The sequence below is a fragment of the Dendroctonus ponderosae genome, unplaced genomic scaffold (genome assembly GCF_020466585.1).
Source record: "Dendroctonus ponderosae isolate FM_Combo_2020 unplaced genomic scaffold, Dpon_F_20191213v2 Dpon_F_20191213_1, whole genome shotgun sequence".
Lineage (NCBI taxonomy): Eukaryota > Metazoa > Arthropoda > Insecta > Coleoptera > Curculionidae > Dendroctonus > Dendroctonus ponderosae.
In genome coordinates, this window is record NW_026017110.1 from 57489731 (window position 1) to 57514958 (window position 25228).

Consider the following 25228-nt stretch of genomic DNA (forward strand, 5'->3'; position numbering starts at 1 on the left):
TTAAAATAAACTCTCTTTTCCAACACCCAATGTTTTAATTGGTGATGGAAATATTTAGGAATTGTCGAGTCATTCTGGAAGAAATGCACCCCCATACAAACCTGTAGTTTTTGTTGAAAACAGCTGTTTTTAACCACATTGTATGTTGGGCCTATTCGTGTTACCTCTCGATTGTAATCAGGCTGAGAAAACATTTACATCAAAAGTATCAGTCACACTTCTGTAGCAAGATATTAATAAAAGTCATAATATTATTCCAAAGCAGATATTAATAAATATACATACATATTCATAATTCGTTACACTTAAACACAACTTCAATTAACGTATGCAAATGAAAAGAGGACAATAACTTATTTTTTCACCAATGCAGTGTTGTGGAAGTGGTCTTGAGACACTGAAGTTGTAAGGCATAATTCTAAATTTTGGCTTCTTCAGTTTGCCATTTTTTTTAACGAATTGTTCTCGTAATAATGTTGTTGAAATCACCTTGTATAACGTGCGAAATGCAGCTATTTTTAATAGCGTTCTTGGATAACATTTTGTAGGTAGCGCATTCAAGCTTTACGTTTTTTACGAGATTTGCTATAGTTTGATTCCCGCACGATGCGCCAGGTAAATTAAGTAGGTAAAATTCGATTAAAATACGTAACGAAAATCGTATTTAAATCGTTGTTTAAGCTCTACAGCCGCTAGGAAGTCCTAAGAACGTTAGCAATAAGTTAAAAAATCCATACGCAAGGAATGTTGAAATATAATCAGTACAAATATATATACGGTTGAAGCCGCAAGTGATTTTAATCGTCGAACTCGCCCAATTTGTTAACATTACTTTGTGAACCATTTTTTTTTAGTCGGAGTTAACTGTGTATTTTTTTATACAAATGCTCAAAAAAATTCAATTGACTACTGAATTGAAATTTTCCGTAATTAAACAGGCATAAAAAATGTTTTGTTGCAACGATGGAGTGAGTATGGGAGTTAAATTAATTAAAAAACCACTTACCTTTGAAAAAGCGTCTTAACATATGTCTTAAATGGAGGCTAAAAGTGTCTAGATTCGTTTAAAAGGAAATTAATATAGGATGGAATCTTGGGGTTAGTTTCGCACAAGTTTTCGGTTCTGTAAGGAAACTGCAAAGAAAAACGGGGTAGAAAAACGCGAAATGAAGGCCTAGTTAGCACCTCAGCTTATGTGCCGTTAGAAATAAAAATTCGTACCGAAGTTTAACAGCAGTTTATCAAATAAACACAAATTGACATTTTATATAGTATTTATAAAAAACATAAAAAGTCTGATATCTAACAAAATAGTAAACGAGGAACTTCTCAAGAAGTTTTACAAACCTTACCTCAAAATTGACTAACAAACATATAAAAGTGTATAAAATAATTATAAAAACAATTTAAATATTTTGTAAAATACATTATAACAAAAAAATAATACAATTATAATAAAAAACTACTTTGGTGCTAGTCAAACAGCCATTGGTTGAAACGGGCAAAAACCGAAATAACCAATAGACCAACAATAAGAATCTGAAACAATTGACTATCCCTAAAATCGAGCCCCCTTGCCAAGACGAGACACAGCCCGATATTGCACTAATTTAGGGTAACTACGTATGAAATTTGCACCTAAATCCCAATTCAATACAATCCAGAAAAAAAAACAAAGTTAGTTGAAGAAAAACAACGGAGCATAGCTAGTTGATCACTCAAAAGATATGAACGATCTTGTATAAAGTGATAAAATAGCCTTCTGTGACATACGTGCTAATGTCTTTGAATTTTCCGCTTTCTAAAAGAAATTTGACCATTTAACTTTGTGTTGTTTAGTCAAAATTCCTTTCGATGCAGACTTTGAATTAAAAATTAGGGGTTAGTAATTAAGACGGTTTTGATGGGAAGTGGTACGAATTTCATCGATAAATCCGGCTAACAATCGCAAAATTGCAATCGCTGGTCATTTTCAATCAATCAGTAATAAAAATATTAAACAAGAGAAAAGCATTTTCGATTAAAACAGTTATAAAAAGTGGAAAATATAAAACTTTAAAGATTTCCAATAAATACAGAGCTTATACATATTAAAAATATGAAACATAGGCGCTGGCCAGTGAAAATACTTGACAGCGCAAAATTCTAAATCTCATAAACGGATAATTGGATAAAATGACAATAATGGCCTACAGAGTATGATACAATATGTCGCATCACTGTCCTTTCTACTCTCTCAGACATGCTTTAGCGAATACAAACAGTAGAAAAAGGAGTGTAAATTGTTACAAATCATATCAATACATATTTGTACCATTTTAGTAGATGGTTTCAATTTCAAGCATTGTCAACTCAGCTTCGCAAAGTAATGTCCTTCAGATCTTTCCAACTTGGTCGCAATTTAATTTTCCGATTTAGCATGATTTGCTTACTACCATGAGGAAACAGCAATTTTGTATTTTGGTATACATGTTTAAGCCGTTTTAACAAGTAAGGACACTACTCGGACAAAGTGAACGGACGTAAGCCATTTAAACTAGGTAGAATAGGTACGTATTTGAACCTCGGCTAACTACAACCCTGGCTAGAGAGAATGCAGCCTGATGCAATATGCGCCATTTGGTCTGCTATATACACAATTTCCTAGGAAACGTTATATTTATGAGTTACAGTAAAAGATAAAACTCTAAAAATTGCCTCCCGAGGCTGGATTTTATTGCACACAAACTTTACTAATCACCATTTATAACAGTTTAGTATAAAAATTCAAATTTAAAAAATACAAAGTCTCAGAATAGCTGATACTATTATATATACTATACATATCCGTGCAAATTGATTTAATACATTTAAAACGTCTATGGTATCACACATGAAAATAAGGGATGTTAAAGGATAGCGGTTATCATGGCGGACACTAAGCGGAAGCTGGTCAATAGCCACATGGTCTTCAGTTTTTTTTCAACCAATCAACGACTCTGCTAAAACCCCCAAAACTGCACCCACAACAACACAATAAAAATAAATCTCAACTACTGAAGAGTTACACAAGTTATGACTAGCTGGCAGTAAGAATTTCAACAATGATTAGATGTGTCTCAAGGCACAAAGCAAATGAGTAAACTTTTTAGAACCTCAGACCCATTGAACGTATACGAGCCAAATAAATAACAAAAAGAATCGGATAATCCCGTCTCCATTATAATATAAACAGCAAACGAGCCAAAGCTCTTGCTGGCTAAAATGAAAAATTTAGTGGATTTGCTCATTATTCTTTAAAATGGGATGGAAACATTAGAAGGTCAAAGCGCAAAAAAATTTCTTTCAGTTCTCATAAGGAGTTGATAAAATATTTAAAAAATACAGACAGATCAAAGGTAAGCCCGAAAAATACTAACTAGTTTAACGTTAAGTATAATATTTTTTTCTACGTTATTATTATTGTTTATCAAATTCAGAAATGTGCAGTTTTTCATTGGTTTTTGACCTGATTCACTGATACCGTTCTATATATTTTGTTAAAATTTATTTTAATATAAAATTAGCGAGCAGTTAAGCGTAAGTAGGTGCTGTATAAACAGACGAGTTTTTGGGATTTTTTGATCGTTGATTGGTTTTTGTGTATAGGATGGCCCCGCCAAAAAAGCTGCCAAAAATGGAAGATTTCCGAAACATTTTCAAACAACACTAAAACACCTACTGAAGCTATGCTAAGTACAAAATTTTGGAACCAATATTTTCTCCTAATATTCTTACTTGTAGTTAAAATTTTAGTTAAATTCCTATTGTTTAGTAAACACTAACGAAATTCATTATTCTATTCATCACAAAGAATATTTGATCCGATAGGGTATATATCCATATAAACGTTACATCCAAAGATTTAAATTTATGTCTACATGGCTAAATATTATTTCATTTATGAAATCGTGTACACTTAGAATTTTGTCTTCGCACCACAACCTGATCCAAATCCAGAACCAGATCTGATACACATATTTTAAAAACGAAGGAGAAATTCCCATAAAATCTAGGTGTGTAAGTAGTTGAAACTCGACAGCAATAATTAGCATTAACTTCTAGGGCTTTGAATAAATGCTTTCATTGGTATACAGGGTAACCGACAATCGCGGCACCCGAACATTGTTTCGCTAAAATTTAAGAATATCGACAAACACCATGTGCTATTTCTCCCAACTAGGGCTGGGAAGAAGTGTGATTTTCCAGCTATAAAAAGTATTATGGTGATTAAAACCTGTGGTTTTGTCACCTAAAAAATTATTTAGCAAATACGCTCATTTTTACTGCGTATTTTATTTCAACGAAACAATCTTGTGCGATAAGGCTTGTTTTTAAGGAAACACTTCATGTTATTTAATGGAAATGTTAATTTTAAATGTAGCAATATTTCACAGCCGAGCAAATACTCTGACTGAAAATATTAATAGTTTTTCGCGAAAAGTTTTTAATCAAATTTTTCTGCATTAAAAAATTTCTGCAAAAATAAACTGCTTACAATTGATAGGACAAAAGACAATGATCAATCGGGTTGAACACTAACTGGAAGAATGTTCGATTACAAATATAATGAAAATAAATTTCCATTTTGTGTAACAATAGCCGGATTACGATTCCCGGGAAAGTGACAAAATCACAGATTGTAAACTCGCACAACAGCCCTCACTATTGTAGTAGTACCTACTATCGTCAGTTATCTAAAACAACGTGGATTCGCTTACACTTAGCGTCGCATATTTGAATGCAGATTATGTATGCCTGGGGTCATCTCCAAGTCAATAAGAATTGTATGATTTGTTTCACATTTACTGCCGTAATTTTTCTAGGCCCGCCAAAATTTATTCGCTTAAATAAATCAGCGACGATTCAAGTTCTACTGAAGACCATGCCCTTATACTGTTTATCTTAAGGGAGGCTGAATAATTGGCAGGGCAGCAGAAATATAACGCAATTTTTTCCAGTCAGGTACTCGAGCTGGACGATCGGTTTTAAGCTAAACGGTAACTGCACAGTATCCTCTTTCATTAGACTAGTATTTACAATACCCTGACAATATCTGACTGTACCGCGTTAACTGATGAAATACTCACAGTTTGCTCCATAGACATTTTCCCAGTAACTTAGAGTTTTACATATAAAACTGTATCAAAAGCATTGTAATTAAAATACAACACAACGAATTTCACTATCTACTTAAGTATAGAAGTAGAAAAATGTAAATATAAAAAAGGAAGAGAAATTATTTATTACTTATTTTTAAATATCATTGATATCTAACTTACATTAAACAGTCAAATAATGTAAAGTTAAGCCTTAGCTCAATTATATATACATTTACCCCCCAAAAACCTATAAAAAAACTGTAAACTGATATAAAGAGGACATGCATTAAAAGTTTTGATTTTCTTACGTTTTTTGTCGGCCTATGCATTTTTTTGCCTCGTGCAAGATAACTTTTGTTACCCTGTAAACGCCCTCAGTGGCGGGCGCATTGGAAATATTTTATACCACACATCAGAACACAAATATTCATCTAATTTTCTTAAAAACGATTATTTAAAAAGGCACAAAGCTTTGGTTTATACGTTAAAGCATTTTGCCCAAAATAATTGGACTAGAATTACCACACTCGATCTATATAGTCAAATACAACTTATACACGATTAGAAATAATATATTGGATACGCTATTATTAGTAGTAAGGAAACTGTGGAATTCTAGAGTAATTAGATGGAAAAACTTTTTATATTGTTTTCAGTTAACAAGGATTGTTTCAATCCTAGGAAAACTTCGTTTCATTTAAGGTAAACTTACCAGTTCAATTGGCTGGTTTTTGTTTAGGATGGCACTATTTAATGATTTCTTTCCATGAAAATTTCATTGAGTTTTTAAGCTTCCCCAAGGAATTAAATTGAATGTAAAAATCAAAATAAAAATTCATTGATTTGCACGTGTAATAAGGATCTATCCTTGCACTTTTTTAAGTAACACCTTGTATTTTATTGTTAAATATTGAAATGTATCTCTTCATTCGTTTTTGCCTGATGAAAGTTCAAAAATTTTAAATATGTGCATTAGCGCGTTTGTATCTTCGCCTTAATGATTAATTGATAGCTGATTCAAGAGTTTTATTTATAGTGAAGAAAACAAATATATATTGAACGTAATAAAATACAGGGGTGTTAGAAAACATTTATATTGATTGCTTTAAAAAGACTGGTGTGTACGTGATTGTTGAAATATACGCGAAAACCGTGGAATGTATTTTTTAGATTAAAATAGCAAATAGGAAAAGAAAACAAAATAGTTCCAAACGTCTGTGACAGAATTAGAAAGTGAAGCAGAGTAGCGTTCACCTGGTTAGTATTTTATTTCGATATTTGCAAGCAATGAATATTTATTCAGTCTAAAAGTTGGCAAGTTTACCTTAGTCAGTTGGCTCTAAAATGTAAGATTATTAAATTTGAGTAACAATTAAAGCTACATTTGGAAAAATTAGCAAAAAGGAAAATGTCCATGTCAAATCAGTCGAGAATTCATAACGCTGGATGACTAGTGCAGAAAAATCGTAAAGCTATCGTCCCGCTCCTCTATACAGAAGATATTCGGTTATACATGTATATTTTTTAAATAGGTATGTATAATTGCTACTAGATAAATAACCCCATAACGAACGAATGCCTTTGATGAAGTAAAAAACGCTCGCTGAATTGAAACATTTAACTATTTCTGCTGTCACTATTCTAACTCTAGAAGCTTATATTGTTAGCTAGAGTAAGAAGAAATATTGAATGGCAATTATTAATTGGTAGCTGATGAAGAGATAATAAGTTGCATCAAGCTCTAAATGTATTTTTATATCTTTTACTATTAAACCGCAATACTACTGAATTTTCCTTCTCAAGCATTCAAGCAATGTTTGAGAAATCCGAAAATGGCTTTTGTAAATTCCATCAAAGACAAACGATGTACCGCGGGATAAGTTACTGTACTAACATTTCGCCTAGGGGGCCGCTGCCAGTGTGTGGTAATAAGCTAAGGGGCTGCGGCGCAGGTGCGACGCGCCTGCGTTAACACCAACGAAAGGGCACGGCACGAGGCCGGTCTGCGCCCTCCTTAACCAAGGGCTTATGGAACTCCCGTCCTGGTCTTGAATGGATTGTAGCCCAACAATGTTCACAATAGTACTACGAATAATTTCTTGTTATCAACAGTTTGCAATCCACTACATATTTTAAGCAGTGAGAACTAAAAGATTTGCATTCAAACATTTTATGCCCGTATAAAATTATCGCAAATTTCAAACTGAAGCCGCCTGAAGACTAAAGATTTGTTCAAGCCAATGAAAAAAAATTAAAAACTACCTTACCTGCAAACAAGTAACATTTGCGCAGAAGAATGGAGCGAACTTGCCTCCACATCTCTGACCCTGGCACTCATCACACATTTGGTCGTCCAGAACATATGGCTTGACTTCTACTCTTTTATCGATATCGCCGTGCTGTAGCTGAACGAATCTGGCACTTATGGCCGCTATGTAGCTTTGCTGGTTGCTGAAGGCGACTCTTCCGGCTCCTTTCGGATACTTCAACTCTGGATCGGTGTCTATGCCCGCATAACACACTCCACCATACAGTCTATCCATAATCATTGCTAATTCAACTGAAATGGAAAAAAATTAGTCAAAGAAGTTATAAACAGGATCGGTTTCTGAACCACTATCGCGCTTTAATTATTCACAACCGCAACTAACAAGATGTTTCAGTTTTTAACAAAAGCTTCAACTGAATTGAGGTGATGACTAATGTGAAACTGCCATTACTAAGTAGTGATGAATTTCTGCTGATTGGACAACAGCAATATTTCAGCAAGGGTATAATGAATATAATGGAACTGAAAATGTTAGGAATCAGGAGAAGGATCAGTTCAGTTGGCGCGTTAGCTCCGATTCTCCCACAAATTGTGAAAAGCCTCCACTTCATGATAGATAATTCCAATCAATTGGAGAAGAAAACCGTGATAAAATTTCAATTTTTACAAACGTATAACGCTCTTTACGTGATAAAGAAGATAAATTCAGCTTCACAACTGACTGGTTTATTGGTGGTTGAAAACTTACCAGCTTTGAGAGGTCGTGGAACGCCTCCGACAAAAACGGTCTTCCTAGGATCGAGCGGCATGGATGCGTCCAAAACAAAGTCGGCATCTGATAACCTCCATGGTCGAATTTGTACTGGTTTATCTTTGATTGTGGGCGAGGACACGCAAAGGTATAATTTATCTTCGTCGGTTATACATGCGTCAATGAGACTTTGAACTGAATTCTCGTCCTGAAATTCGAGGAAAATTTGATGAGCGATTGATTTCCATTGGGATTAAATGCTCAAAGTGGCTTCGGCCTGATTAAACAATCAACCCTTTGCGGGTATATCATTAATGCGTATCCAATAGGACAATTAACCTAATTACATCCGGCTAGCCTTTGTATCTAGTCTCTTTTCGTGGCCCAAATCGGAATCATTTCACTGCAGAGCCAGGAATAACTCAGTTGCGTTGCTTGGTTAGCAGAAATGCTCGACTTAGCTTTAAATTTAGCAATGACTCTATAGAATTTATTCTCACAACACTATGGATTCAATTGCTTTGTTTTCCATGCTGAAGAAAGTTGAATAATTTGTTCAGTTAGTTGCAAGACATCTTTTGTCGGAGAAATTTTCCTTCTTTAATCAACCTCACATCATTCTTTGATTCTCCTCGTCATATTTTGGGCACCAGTGAATAAATTATGGATGGAAAATAAATAATCTCATTGCCTTGCAGCTACGTACATTTTAAATAATTCAGTCATTTTTTTATAGTGGCAGACGTTTTTTAATGTTAAATTAAGTTGTACTTTGGCTTGTCCGATAATATCACGGTATAAAAAATATTTTTTTTGGGTAGCATAAAAACGCGATACTGAAATATTTTTCCACTTTCCGAAAACGTGCCTTTTTCTACTTAAGACCCTGTTTCATGATTGCTGATATTTTTACATAATTAAAGGCTGCACTGCTTTGAAAAAACCCTCAAAACTTTTAATTAGATTTCGATCAATAGGTAATTAATTTTTAAATATTTCAATCACATTAGTATTATACTTACTTGAAATAACAAAAAGGCGTAGCCTTTTGGAGGAAAATACGATTTACTTTCGGCCTTGTGAGGCCAGTCTACTACTAAAGGGCCAAATCTCCGAAAACTCACGGTAATTTCATCTTCGTCGATATCTGGAGGGAGGCCACCTGAAAATGTGGAAAAAACAAACAGTTTTATATGCATATATCGAATTCGATCAGAATATTAGACGCCTACACATTTTCATGGCTTCAAATGGGGAAAAATCTCATTTGTTATATTTATGATTTATCGCGAAGTAAATTGACGTTTTATCTATGCTATATAGTAAGTTATGCATACATATCTTATTAAATAGATTAAAAGTTTCAACATACGAGATAAGATAAACGTGAATATATAATATGTAATATAATGGTTTGTAAATGTGCAAAAAATGGCAGGTAGGCAAAACTTCCTGTAGTTCCGAATCCTTACCAACGAAAACTTTTCTTGAAAATCGCTCGCCACCTTCCGATCCTTGTGAATGGGGAGAAGATCTAGAAGGTGAGCTCAGAGGCTGAGTTCCTAAAGTTCCATCAACTAAATGGCTTGGTTCTTCCAACAGTACCGGTCCAGCCTGATCGTCTAGTCCTGGAAAGTGGTATGGCGATTTTCCTAAAATTAACATCGAGCTTAGAAACTTTAAAATCCAACTGGTATTTTTGCATTAAAAAACTGACCCGTAACTGCTTAGATTTTACAGCAGGACGAGTCAAGGCTCCACTCTTTTGTAATAAAAGTATGGTAAATTGAGCAAATGTATGTGGAAAAAAGTCGCCAAAATCCGAAATAACTCCTTATAAAGCTGAAACTATTTGCCTTGCATGCGGCAATCAAATTGGAATGTCCCACATGCACAACCAACTGTTGAATAACGTGTTCAAAAAGCCAACAGATTAATTAAATTACAACACTTGTTTTCCTGAATAGTAGATCTGTTTACATCTGATCTGCTGCAATTTTAACAATGATTTAAAAAAACAGCCACGTTTGTCCCATTTCAAGCGATTAACTGGAAGATCCTAACTATACTGTTCTATTCATGAAATGCGATTATCCAGAAAATCCGAAAATGAGCCGCACCCTTTCGGGGAAAAGGAAATCGGCGCTATTTTCCTAGTCACTATAAGATTGATTAGAACAGCGCTGAGAAGGAAACAGAACTTCCATGTGACTATCAAAAGTAAATCGCGTGCGTCGTTTGTGAGCAGGATTTCGCTGGCTATGATAGGCTGGAGAGTTTAAAACATATAATGGAAGTTGTCGGATTTTGCTCAGATTCCAGAGGAAAGGGGAACAGACGATGGATCGCGATTTGCGCAGAAATAATTCGTCAGAAATGTGTGCAATGATTGCGAAATTATTAGCAAACTTAGCCAGGAAATTAGCCCATTCTGAAATTTCGCCGTTAAAATATTCCAGACTTCCAGCGAAGCATTGTCGATTTATTGAAACCTAAACAATGCAAATAAGGAAGTGTACTAGTGGCAAAACAAGAAAAACTAGTACATTCACTTGGCGCAAGCTTGATTAAATATATCGCGGAATTTATGTGAGGCAAAGTGTTTGTGGTCGGAAACAAAGCTACAGTAGCCGATAATGAAGCAAATTACAAGAGGAGAACCAAATGTGAAAAAGGAGAAAAAAAAAGTAGATGGGCTTTGCCACTGCACAACCAAGGGTTGTCCCAAATTCGAGGAAACTTTGAGGTCACTCGGAGATCCCCAACATATCCAGTAAAAGTGTCCAGATGCGTCTACAATTTTAACTTGTTTGTGGTTTGAACACTGCCTGGATCTGTTAGTTTTCAATCTGACATTAATGTTTGTACAGCCTTGTGAATAAAAGTTGCTGTTATTGAAGAATGTACGTCTGAGGATGTTTATCATAGATTACTTCTTCTTGTTGGTATGCCTTATTCTCTAAGGACGTTGGCGATCACATTAGCCCATCTAATTTTATCTACTGCAGCCCGAACCGACTCTACAGAAGTTATTTTTCAGCCATAAGTTCCTTTTATAGACCCCGTCCAAAGAGACGTCTTTTCCTCTAGTTTCCTTCGATTGTGAGCTGCAGGGTTCTGTATTTATCGTTTCTCCTTAGGTGTCCACAGTAACTTGTTTTCTATTGTTAGATCGTTTTCATTATTTCTGTTTGATTCCCCAAATGGTTTTGGACCTGGACATTGGTAGTATGACTTATCCACGGAGTCCTCAATATTGCCACATACAGCTTCAGATTGTGTAATCTAAAGCAAAACGCACGGACCCGTCAATTTTTCATACCAGCTTCATTTACATAGGATGGTCCAAAAATAGGTCAGGTGTATGTATATCCATAAATCAATAAGGATCATTGAAATCAATCAATTGGGTGATGGTAAGGTAGAAGTCCCTTGGTGGACATGCAACATGCATCTAATTACTCGCGTCTGGGATCTAAAGGCTGTAGCAGACCCAGACGAAGATCGCCAGTATGAAATAAATCGCAATTTTCGTTCAAGTTACGCTGAACAATCTCAACCAAGTCCCGACAGCGAAAGAAATTCACTTGATGCTGGTTTCAAAGTTTCATCAACCTGAGGCTTTAGTTTTCACCCCCAACGACTCGAATCTCTTATGGTTTCAGATAAAAATGTAAGAAAAACAAGACCAACTGAATATTTAATGCGACAGTGGAAAGGTTGTTTTTACGAGAAGAGCCCGAAAAGAAAATTAATTTCAACTTAAGAAGCTGACCCCACAGAGTATTTTCAGTACAGTACAAACCGAAGAAAAAACATTCCCATAATATCTGGACTGTGGGAGCCAAAATGTTCTTTTTGACCAAGACAGTTGAATGAAAACATGTGATAAGCCACACACTACCACAAGCCTTCTCCTGTTTCTGTACTACGATCTTTTGCATTTTTATCATGATTTATTGCTGTGGATCTGAAATCTGACTTATTCGAAATTGCTGAATATTCAGTTGCCGTTTTCAGGAAGGGGTTATTATGTATGAAGTTTAAAATTTGAATATCCCGTTATTGCAACCGTGGCTGATATCAATACCTCATCAGCCTCAAGGAAAATTAACTCAGCCCCAATGCGGCAACATTGCGGTGAAGAACAAGCCACCACGTGTTCCAGAAAAGGTCTTTGCCCTTTGGCCACGTGCCCTGGTGCCGAAATTAGGGTAGATGCTTGCGGAAGAGGGTTGCACGACTGCGCCAACCCGAAAAACCGATCGACTTTCCCCAACTTTATATTCATAAATTAGGTTTTTATTGTTTGTTCGGATTTATATACCCCAGTCAGTAGTTAAAATAGGGCATTCCGATACTTGCCCAAAATGGGGTCGCCTCTTTTGTATGCATACAATATGATAGCTAGTTTATAGATTAGATTGCGGTATTTTTAGACTAATGATAAAACGCCCCTACCTAGAAGGCCTTCTATGGTGCGAGCACTCGAATAAAACGTTTTGCTGAATTGTCGTTTGGGGAAACTTTCCGTTTGCAATATCTCTATTGTTAAATGACGCAATTCATACTTTTGATTGGTTCGATGCTCAAAGACGTGAGCGCTCAACTGAACAACAGAAGTTCTTGAGAATAAGTTCGATAACTTGTTGTTTTTGCGAATTTCCTACCGTTCAGGATGTTCAGAAGATTGCAACCCTGTAATGACATATCCACGAAAAATATATAACATAAAATAAAATTAGGTCACTATACTCCATTTTTGTTCCGGCCCCTCTCTTCTAGCCGATCAATTTCTGTATTAGCTTTCCCTCTTATTGAATAGCGTACTCTTTTTACAGGGGTAAGGAAAGTTTAGCGTGGTAAATTTTTATCCTGCCCAAATTGAGTAAAACATATTTCGTAATATACCGCTTCCATTCTTCTACACAGTTAATGGTAGTTGCAAATTTTCCGATAAATTTAAATTAAGGTTTTTACGTCGTAGTATGACGTTGCTTGTGTCGCAGTCGCGACTTTGTAGGCAATAAGTTATTATTATCATTATTATCTTTCAGACAAATGAAAAATACAGGCACAGGCGATTTACCATTTGATTCGAAGGTTTCGAATTTAAATTACAAAATATTTTGGGCCTGGTTCAAATTCAGTTTTTCAGCTCCAATTGTTTATCTAAGTCTCGTTGTGGTCGCATTTAAAAGTCAAATGTATCAGCATTTTAATTTAACATGATATTGTCGGTTTGCCACATTATTCCGAAAAACAATTCGTTTGATAAATTATGTTGATTTGTTTTTCGAAAATTTAAGCTGTTACCGCAGTGTATAATGTGGCTAGTGAATTGTAAATAAAATGTACGACTGGAAAAATTGTTTGTTCGTCGCAAGTGATTTAATAAAAAAAAACAGTGATATAAAAAAATATTAGTTTACTACCAATAATAGTTAATAAACAAATTCTTCAATAAACCAACGACATTTTGTTCATACTCACCATGTATTTGTAGCGACTGGAAATTATTTGTGTTTATGAAGCCTGAAATCAAAAGAAAACACAATATTAAATTTCAGAAGTTTTAATAGGTATCAAAGTATTCTAATTTAGTGCCTCAATACGTATGTATTGCAAGCTTCCCGTCCATTATAATTAAAACGCCAAGGGAGATAATGGTGACAGGATATTACTAATAAAAAACATATATTTAAATTTTAATATGGTGCCTGTTGATGAGGAATTTCACGGACATTGGCCACATAAAAAAATTGGATACACACACTGGATTTTCGTTTAAATTTTTTGCTTCTAATTTTACTTTTCCCAATTGGTATAAAAAATCTGCTAAAACAAAAAGTGCAACCCATAAAGGGCTAAGGTTTTCATAATCATGATTTTCAAAATCCATTATTTTCGCGTTTTTAGGCTGAAATGTAACAGCAAAATCACCCGTTCTTCAGCCCTACTTTAGTAGGAAAACAACATTTTTTTGCTGTGTGGATATAATGTCTATTCAAGGTGTTCGATAAGTCGATGAATTCTTTGCTAGTCATAACGAAAATTTGGATCTGTTACCTTAATCTACCATTCTCCAAAAACGTTAAATCGCCGTTTTGAACGGTGTCAAAGCAACAATGCATAATTTATCAAAGAGTTTGGCTTTCGCGGGCATCGCTTGAAACTGGTGAGTTTTCGTGCTTGCGAAACGTCGGGAAGAAATTCTTTTTCACGATGTCCTAAAAGTCCGATAAGCTCAGCAGGTTTAATGCATATGTTGTATTTTTATCATTATTCAGCTTGATCAGTGTTTTAAAAAAGGCTTCAAAGCATTAAAAAACGTTAAAAAAATCTATAGCGAGTATTTTAATTTATGCACTGAAAAAATCTAATTTGCTATCAATAATAACAAAAATTATTTTTGTCATCAATTTCTGCTTTTACGCAATAAGCAATACAGCTCTTCTCTTCCAAATGGAACAGGAACATGAACAATACATTTTATATCAGAAAAAATCACTGGCAAATCATTTAATGGTTATTTTAAATCATAATTTAAAAAATGTAAATGACTACCTTATCACAAAGCAACTATTGTTGTTAATCGCCAAAGCTTTAAAAGATCCATTTAGGAATGAAAACAGCATATTTTCGGAATATGGCACATTAATGGACTTCTCAAACACCTTGTATATATGGTTATACACAATGTAAGTAATATTCAAATACCTCTTTTCACTGCTAAAAAAATGAGCTTCTTCAAGAAAAAAATAATTCTTATACCTATACAGGGCGTCCTGAAATGAACACGCAAATGTCTTTAGTTCATAAAACAGTTGTTCGAAATCTCAAAACTAATGGAGCTGCACTCGAAACACATTTTCAATAAAAAAACGATGAATTTAAAAAATCGTTTATTTTTCTTTCTTAAAACATTCAAAGTTCTGGATATTCGGTTCAAATTTTAAATTAGGTTGATGTTCAACTCAACGAAAACAAGCTAAGCAAGATGACAGACAGAAGATATTAATTAACAAGACGAAACTAAACAAATGAAAAAAATTATTCTCAATCCAACCAAACAAATATCGCATTCAGGCAGACACATGAAACTAATTATTTTTTTCTGAAATTATTTAAAAACTCAATTGCTATTTATTTTCCCGTAATCTTTCCCAACGTGAATAGTGGCTTGGAAAATGAAAGTAGCTTTACCGCACGTGATCACATTGTCGATGAAGCAATCGAAAATATTTACTAAAATTGCCAAAAATAGTTTCCAAACGCTTCGTTCAATGTTTGTTCGTAATATTGAAAACAAACTATCAAGAACAAACACAGTTTTCACTAGGTTAAAGAACAACTGGGTGAAGGTTCGTAATGGTAAACTGCCCCCATAATGGTAAACTGCGGTATTTTTATGCAATGTATGTTAATTTGTGAAATTTCATGCGCATTAATTGTCTGCGACGTAATTAAAATTTGAAATAGGGGTTGAAAACACAATAGAACACTTGAAAAGAGAAACTTTATCAGAATCACCTCCTCGCTAGAGCGTTGCTGGAGGAAACAAAAAAGGAACGTGGTAAAGTAGAATTCATATGCAGGATCAATACTCGACTTATGAAAGGAGCTCTTGTCTCAAATATGTATGTAAATGGGTAAAAATCTTTTCACGCTAGTTTTCACGCATTTTGCAGCTTCAAAAAACCAAGAAAATGTTTTCAATGCTTTGAATTCGCTAGGGTTTTCTACTTTTGCATGAATCCAACCATGCATGTGCTGGTTATAGAAAAACTGTAATCAACTACAAATGCAACTGGACTATTAAAGTTGTTAAATAGCAATTATGGACTAAAAAATGTTGTATAAGTGATGTTTTCAAATGCTTCAGCCCGCATTTATTTCGAATAATATGTTAATTTTTTGCCAAAGTTTCACTTTTTCAAACCAGAAATTAATACCGAATGTCTAAAATTTGACTTCCTGCATTAAAAAAAGCCTGTGTGACATATTGAAGAAAGCTCAGATGGCACCAGATATACTAAAATATACTGTTCTGAAAATGAATATGCTAGTAGGTCGTGTTTATGCTAAGTAGTTCTTTATGAATTTCATCAGTTTAAAATAATGTTTCCTCGAAGATATCGTTCAGGCCAAAAAACTAATTGACATATGTAGCGAAGTATAAAATTAATATTAATATAGATCAAGAAGAGAAAGAGAGGTGTGCAATAAACCGGTGACATTTACATGATTTCAGTTTTATCGTGTTACTTAATTGTTAGCATATGCAGTTGGCCAGGAATTTTTGTTTTAAATGTTGATGCCAAATTACTTCCGTCTACCCAAACTCAGAACCATCACCACATACCAAGAAATGCGTTAAAGTTAATGGGAAATCAAATATTACGTAAGTCGGGTAACCGGAACGTAATGAAGTGGAAAATGAACCCAACAATTCCTAATCGGTATCATTCTCTCTACAACTTCATAATACCGCAATAAAAACTTCTCCGTATACGAAAACTAGTTTTACTAGTCGCGCGTTAATTATCACGTTGAATTATTTGTCTTCCAACTCGTACAAAGGGCGTATTTGCAGAATATCGATTCCACGAATAATCACATTACGTAAGTGCTAAGACAAACGTCTCATTTTATTGCTTCTGCTAATCTAAATATCAAATTGACTGTGCATTTCCGATATGCAGTCAACAATAATAATATAATCAGCATTCCTTATAGAAACTACCAAAACAACTCACGGTAAAACAATGATTTGAATTATTTTTTAACTTAATTCTCATTAATCACTAGTAATAATTTTGAAGAAGATGCGCGAAAGCACAAAAGAAGTAGGCTTCATCGGCCATTGCTAGAAACTGATTATTTTTTTGGGGGACTTTTAGCCGGTCGTGGTTACAGATTTCTCTCTACGTTTCGCAATCACGAGTGGTTTGCATCATCAGAGGAAGTTTGCTCGACGCAGCTGAAGATCCACGAAAGAATAGTTGAAGCCCGAAAAAATCAACAGATTTAATGTATTTTTTGTGGCCATTTTTTTAAATTCAGCTGGATCAGTGACATCAGTATTAAAAAATTCAAAGCAATAAAAAAGATACTTATTCTACACTTACGGTTTAATCTACAGATTCAAGTAATCTAAATAGTAAACAATAAACACACTCTAAGATTGATGTTAACTGCGGTTAGTTACGATTTTTGTCATGAAATGACTGCAATTTAATTGCTCAATTTGTACTATTTTCGAGCGCAATTAAACCCGTTTACACAATAAGTCGATTTACATTTTTTACACAAAGTGAATATTGTTATTTTTCGCTTCAGTCTAAGAACTGAGACTTCCACCGAGAAATTTCCCTACAGGTTATTTTAGATTTTGAAGAGAGTTTTTTGGTTTCGTTTCATCGCTTCCTGTCCTTTCCATTTTTTCATTAGCCGAATAATTTTCAAGCGCATGCCGACACATCGATAGTTTTTAATCGAAAATATACAAAGCCCACAAAAACTCCAATAACAATAATTACCAATGTACAAAAACACACGTCAAAGTAATTCGAATCTGCTACTGAAAGGCCATGAAAAAGGAATCAAAAAGTCAAAAACAATACCGTAGCTTTGGTTATTTCTTTTTTAAATCCTAGTTTTATGTCACAATAAAACGCTTTGAAAAGGCAGTTAGCTTTAAATTAAATTCCATTTCCGTTATCGTAGTTCGGCAATATTCCATAGCGGCTACAAAACTAATTAATTGCTTTTGAAGTACATTAAGGTACAGTAACTAGCTACTTCCATCATCGTGAAACTAAGGAAACTTTTATCGAGAAGTTACAGCGCGCAGTGACGTTTATGAAATGGAGCATTTGAAACCTTTATAAATCGCTGAAGCAAAGGCGGTTAAAAAACGTTTCATTCATTTAGATCTTGCCATAACATTAGAAACGTGTAATAGAAACCACTTTAACTTCAAAGTTTGGCTCGGTTTAAATGGAAAAGCGTGAGGTTTTCTCAAAAGAGAACTTTTTCAACTATAAAACACTATTAAAACTAATAACCGAAAGGCAAGTGAGCAAATATATATTTTTAAGCAAGATGAGAGAGATTTAAATTAGTTTGGGTAACCCGGAAGGACAGGTAGCTGCTCTTCAAACACTTGAAAGGTAATTATTTTGGCTTTAATTAATGCAAGCCTGGTGCAATTTCGCTCTGCGATCAGCAATGCAAAGAGAAAAAGTTAGAACTTATGGTAATGTAATTAACCTGAGTTTACGTGCGAACTTAAGAATAGGAAGAACAAATAAAAACAGATGTTTACACTGTATCCAGACTTGGAGCCTTTATAATGTACCTTTGAGGATTCAAAGGCAAATAAAATCCCCGATTTGTGGCGAACAAGTCAAATAAGTGAATCTTGGAAGTTAGTGAACACCAGTTACGTTAACATGTAATTTCGAAGCTTGTAAACCGAATAATAGACAGAGGAAGAATAATTAGCGAAGAAAATAGTCCAATTTTTGGCAAGCTCTAAAAATTTTTTATGTGGACAGTGAAAGTTGACAAAGTGATTCAAAAATGATATGGTGAAACTTGGCTTTAAATCAATTTCATCAGCTTAATTAAAAAAAGCTTTTACAACCACAAGCCGGACGGACGGTCATTAAATGATGACACTGCAACTTTGCTCTTTTTAATTTTAACACGATCGAAACCTTTGACTTCAAATTGTTTTATTTATTAATTGACCACCGACTGTTTTTAAATTACCGATGTACTAATTGAACATGGCAAACGCTGACCCGGAAAATAAAATGTGACAATATCGAGGGAGCAAGTAAGTATCGTGTAGAGTTAGAGATAGGGAGTTCCATGATCGAAATTAGCCCATCAGTTAAAATATATCTTCCAGTCTTTCCAGCAAAAATGTCCTGATTCGCAATAGAGTTAACGAGAGAATTGATCGCAAAACTTTTCACGTTTCCATGTTTACAAGTGACGTGTTAAGGAGGGGTGTTTATAGGTTTCACATTTCATCCCCTATACACTGTCAATCATTTGTAATATTACAAACTTCTCGGCCTGTCTGTCGCTTAATCTAATATCTATATGATTTGATAACTTTTCCCGATAACACCCAGCCCAGAAAAGAAAAGAAAAGGGAAATTTGATCATAATCCCTCATTATTTAACACTCGATTCGAAAGGGTTGCGCCCAGAAATGGCTAACAATCAATGGAATATGGAAACATGAATAATTTATTGATTCATTAGTGGATGGATTATGAGAGAAATGTTTGCTAAATTGTTTTCCCAAAAACTTTTCATACTACCATAGGCTGGCGACACTGCACTGATCGCACACAACAGAACAGCCATAAAAGCTGATGAGAAACTTAAAGTTCGATAAATGGAAACCACTCCAAAACAAGAAGTAGAAACAACACTAAACACGCACAAAACATAAGAATGAAAGTAGCCCAGAGGACACAAAAACGTTTACGATTACTAATTTACAAAAACAAAGAACTGAATATATAAGAAGAATAAGTAGAGCTCGGCTTGTTTACAACACGACACACGAACAAATGAATCCAATAAAACTAAACAACAAAACAGTCTGAGCTAAGATCAATAACGACAATAAGATCCTCAAAATCCACTTCAGTATTCATCACATCAATTATTGAGCAATCGAGCAAACAAGACAAGAATAATCGAATGGCGACCGCATAATTGGACCATACTAAATAGTATTTGTCTAAGACAACTATACGAAGCAGAAACATGCAAAATTAATATAAACTTAGATGAGTTTTTATCTCAGATTAAATAGATGCATTTGAATGGCATCCACATCAACATATTAGGAAAAAATGTATTTTGTGTTATACCTACTTGTTTAGTATCTACTAAATGACAAGCCAAGAGCGGATCTAGGGGGGGTCTTGCAGTGGCGGATACAGGGAGGGGGATGTACTTTTCATTATTTAACATACAATTTAATATTGTTTCCTTTTTTAAATACTATTTATTGTTGTTTGTTGTTTTGAAGTGCAATAAAAAACCTGCAAAATGTAGGGTGTGGAAGACAAACCCTCCCTTGTGCTGGGTTTATGTCGACTAACAATAATTTTTTTGACTGACATGAGATCTGCCTCTGCTCAATGTATAATAGTCAAAACGACTCGAATTTCCTCATTCATGTTGTTATGACTGAATCGAATTCAATTCTCTATCCAAGGATGCCAAAACGAAGTATGTGGCTCAAAAAGTTCTTGAGAAACTTCAAATAAAGCAGAAGAAACACGGAAATCTAAAACTTCTTGAAATCAATACTTTTTCCAGAAAACTGCCAACATTTTCTGATCGATGGTTCACTTTCTAAAGAGGCCATTTAGTTTTCCCTGGAATGATGTAAAAATGAGCGTTTTTCCTCATTTTGCTTCGGAGAAACGAGCAAAAACGGGACGGAAAACATGAAATTTTGGCATAATCTTGCACCTAGGTGTCTGATATTCAAATTTTGCTTTCTGGGTCAAAACCACTAGAATTTCCTCACTCATGTTGTCTTGACTTATCGAATTTTCAATTCTCTATCCAATATATCATATATGTGTAGTTTCAAGGGTAGAAAAAATTCGAATTGGGTCGATAACCTGTTTCTTAAGGAATAAACAAGTTTAGATAAATGGCATAATCATCCTAAAAGGTACCAATTTATCAGGTCGTTTAACTTATACGATAACCAATTATTTTATGTATTTCAGTGCCGAGTCAAATATTTAACTTAGATATCAACCTGTTTCTGGGTCCATATACGTTACACATTTGCTCTTTACCGTGTCGCTTATCTCAATTTTGTAACGTAATGTATAATATCCCTAGCATTGTGCCATCTGCAATCGATAACAAGTGAGAAGACACCTTAAAGCTGGCGGATCAGGTCGATGTTTAATGTTTAATCAGTAATGTTAAGGCCAAATTACAAACATTTCGCCACAATTTACGACGTGGGTAACACCAGCTAAATACATATGGGGTATTACCAAAAGATAAGACTGGAGATTTCCTAGCCTTGACTACTTCATAACTAGGGACAATGTTTTTTCAGTTTGACGTCAGTGTTTGTTTGCATGTTGATGCTTTGTGGGTGGAAATAATGCCTGTTTAGTCCAGAAACCTGGAAATCAATCCTAATTCTAAAGGATAGCAATGGACGTCTTTTAAAGCAAAATAAACTCCCCAGATTATTGCAATTCATTGCCTTATATATATTCTTTATCACTCTCCTTTTGAAGTCAATCTTCTACCTTGCAGTGATGTATTCTCTCGGTTTCCTTCGGTCATTAATTTTACTTTTAGAGATGTTTACACCTTGGTGGTGTTCATTCATTACTCTGTCAATGCCACTTACTAATTGGAGCATTCTTTTAATTTATCTTTCGCTTATTTTACTTAAGTTAACGTACAAATCGAAGAAAATTACAATTTGCTGCTTTAATTCACCATATTTTATTATCTACATCCATTTTTCCTATTCTGATTGTAAAAAGCTCACAATGCCCAACATGTATCCACGACATAGAAAATAATTTTAGTAATATAATAAATAAAGTTAAAACAATAATAGTATTTTTGTTCAACTTCGTAAACTTTTCCAGCAAAATTGTTTATTTAACTAATAAACAAGGATGTGTTTAGTTTGGTCGAATCGATCACCATACATATTTTGTCCATTAGAACGCCCGAATAAAAAAAATGACCCTAAAAGTGCGACAGCTTTCTATAGCACATTCGAAATAATAAATTCTCGATTATATTAATGACCGATACTGAATATGAATAAATTTACACATTAATTATGTGACTGACGAATTGTAAAGTATGTATTTGAATACAATGACCTACACGTTGTTGATATTGCACATAGTTCCAAGACTTGGTATTGTTTTAATGGATCTAGTTCGAAGTGTAAAATTCAACGTAAAAATACGCTGTTAAACAATTCTCTTTTGCGTCGGACGACACTGAATAAAAGACTTATGTAAACGGGAAAATTTTGGATTGGAATTTGCGGTTAGTGCAATTAGCCAGTTATGCAATTTCGACGTAGGCAAATCAAACACTTATCAAGAAAAAAACAGGTAGTAACTAACGATATTTTCTAAGAACTGTTTACTGTTATTACGTATTTCTTAATATCAGTGAGATAATAGTTATCATAATCCTTTAGATCAAACCATTTAAATGTAAATCTTTTGACATTCTTAATAAATTATTTATATTACTTCTAACATAAGAGCAGATCAACTGATCTCATGCACATCAATATGTAACAGTAATTGGAAATTTTCCGAGATGGTTTCGAAACGAAAAGTAAATAAGCTTCATAATGGAAAAACATATAAATTTCAGTTCCCCCTAAGATTCCATTATGTTGCGAAAAAGACCGTCATTGATGTTTTTAAATATATCATATAAACCACATTCGCGAATAAACTCGCTTGAAATTTAATTTTGTGTTTTGCCGGAGTTCAGAATGGAAAATCTAATTGGATTCATTACTTTTTCAAATGGAAAGCCCGAATTGCTATTAAATAAAACACGTGAGAATAAAAACGACCTGTCAATCAGAGGGGAAGAATAAATAAAAAAAAAGTTTGGAATTTTTATTTGATAAAAACTGATCTGAACTGTAATAAAAAATAATTTCACAGCTCAACAGTGACTTTTAATTTCAAATGTTTTTCTTTACACTCTATTGCTTTGCAGGCACGTTTTTATTCAAAGTGTTTTCAATACTACAGTACTAAACCGGAAATACTAAATACGGCTAGTATTAAACATGAGGCAAAACTATCGACACCCAGCTGATGAAGACTAAGGTCGAAACCTGTTGTCCTGGTTGTGCTAATAATCAGATTTATGTCGGAAATATGTAATCAGCCAAAAAATGTTTACATATTATTTGTTGAATGAAACAGATTTTAGGTTTATTTCAGCAATCAACTATTCAACTAACCCTCAGTTAGTACTGGCATGAAGGAGTAGGCCAAATATATATTTTAAACCTTTACAAATATTTGTCTACATCGATAGTAGCTCTCATCTTTACAAACCAGGAACATGTTCATCATTGCTTGCTGTGCGCGTATAAAGCCGGAAGAAGTTATTTTACAACAATTTGCCTACTTGTATTATGCGTTTGTAATAACAATTACCTCGCCTGGTGAATTAGCTACTCAGGATGATAAATTGTTTCTGTTAAGTGCCATAAATTGTAAGTGATTATTGGACCACATTTCGACGCATATTATTTTTGAAGTAGCAGAGAATTTGAATAAACGACGAAATTCCGTGGATAACAGCCTAACTAATCCATTCACAACATTAATGCACACCGGGAACAATTTAATTAAATGACACCGTTTGTAGAAGGAACATTCAAACAGCATAATTTCAAAATTATCCACTACGCAGCAAAATAGAAAGTTACAGTCGAATGTATTAAATTCAAGTTGAATCTCCGAAAAATTTGGGAATTTTGAATTTGATTCACCAAATTAGCCGATAAATTTGCAAGTTACATAAGATTTTCAAATTTAATATTTCTCCATTAGAAAGTCTATTGGCAAATAAAACAAACTGGTGTTTAATTAAGCAATGTGAATCTGAAACAAATGCCACTCTGAACGATATATTAAAATAGCCGTCACTTGACCTGTCCAGACCAAAGCGTGAACAGTGCAAATAATTTTCAATTTTAAAAATTAATGAATGATATATTTGTGACGTAGACCGTACAAATTACATTCAGCCGAGCGATCTTTCCAAAGTAATTACCATGCTTAAGTGCATTAAAGAACATTTTAAAATTCTACTACAAATAATTTATATTTTAGTTGCAAAACTTCTTATTTTTGAATGCCTCCCTTTTTTCTATTCTACGGTTTGACTTTGGATAAAGCGAGGAGAATCGACGGACCATTTCGTTTTATGGTGTTTGAACGAGATAATTCGAGGATTCCCAAATTGAGCTTTCTTGAAACGAAAGAGATTTATGGACGTAGCCACTATGTTAACCAGATAGTTTGATCGATTAGCCGTACGTTTTTCTAGAATTCTAATAGCTTTCTGAACAGCATTGGAGAGTGATTTATTATGCAATTTTTATCGTTGAAGGGCAACAATTGGCAGTTAAAAATGAAAGAAAATTAGCCTTTAAATTTAAATATGAATGTTTTCACAAAAGCCAAATGTGTGACATTATGAAAAACCCTAAACGCAGATTAATTTTTGATTTGATTTCACTATAAGTGTTTGTTTCGCAATAATTTAAGGGAGCAGCTTTCATTTTACTATGCGGTTTTTATGTCTCCAGGTCTGGTCTTTTATTAAACGTTCTGCTCTCAATAAATTAGGGATTATTCATTCGATAGCTAACTAAATTAAATTGATTCCATTTAAATATTTAAACACTGACAAATCGAGTAACGGATAAATTACGTATTCGAATAACATACTCGGATAATGATCAGGATCTTTGAATCTTTCGCTGCCCTTGCGGGTTTAAGCTTGCTTATTAAATAACTAGATTACATTTGCAATAGCCAGTGACATAGCATTCTTTTGTGTCTAATCAATGAAAGTTTTCTGACCAATTATGGTTCGCATTGTGCGATTTATTAACAAGTAACTCCGATGCGGGGATTTCCTAATCGAGCTAAATCCAAGTATTTATTGAAGCGACCTGACGCAGTTTTTTTATCGCCACTAGTAATGAATAAATTTATATTAAATTCTAAATTTTCAACTTTGCAGTATCTGCAGAATTGTTTTGATCATGGATTATAATTTATTTGGTCAGGTTTAGAAAGTTAGTCGAGTGTTAAATTTCGAATCGATTTACGAACAAAGCAATTAAGTAAGGATTATACAAATTATATAAATGTTATATAAATGAGCTTGGTGAGAACAACTGAATTTGGCTACAATTTAGGCGTTTCTTGCGTTAATTTGAAAATATGAGTGACAACAATTGCTTGGATACAGTTCAGTTTTATGAGTTTTTCAGTA

At 34.1% G+C, this 25228-nt stretch overlaps 1 protein-coding gene across 2 annotated transcripts in view; it reads right to left on the minus strand.

The window, feature by feature from the left end:
- Positions 1–1222: 1222 nt before the first annotated feature.
- Positions 1223–25228, minus strand: part of LOC109537887 (cytoplasmic polyadenylation element-binding protein 2) — a 70864-nt gene continuing 46858 nt past the window's right edge. For both annotated transcript variants that reach the window (XM_019904812.2, XM_019904811.2), the window contains 6 exons: positions 13634–13675; positions 9613–9792; positions 9163–9302; positions 8138–8348; positions 7388–7680; positions 1223–7205 (listed from right to left, as the gene is read on the minus strand). In XM_019904812.2, coding sequence (XP_019760371.1) covers positions 7089–7205; positions 7388–7680; positions 8138–8348; positions 9163–9302; positions 9613–9792; positions 13634–13675 — 983 coding nt within the window. In that variant the 3' untranslated portion in view covers positions 1223–7088. The remainder of the gene's footprint in view (positions 7206–7387; positions 7681–8137; positions 8349–9162; positions 9303–9612; positions 9793–13633; positions 13676–25228) is intronic.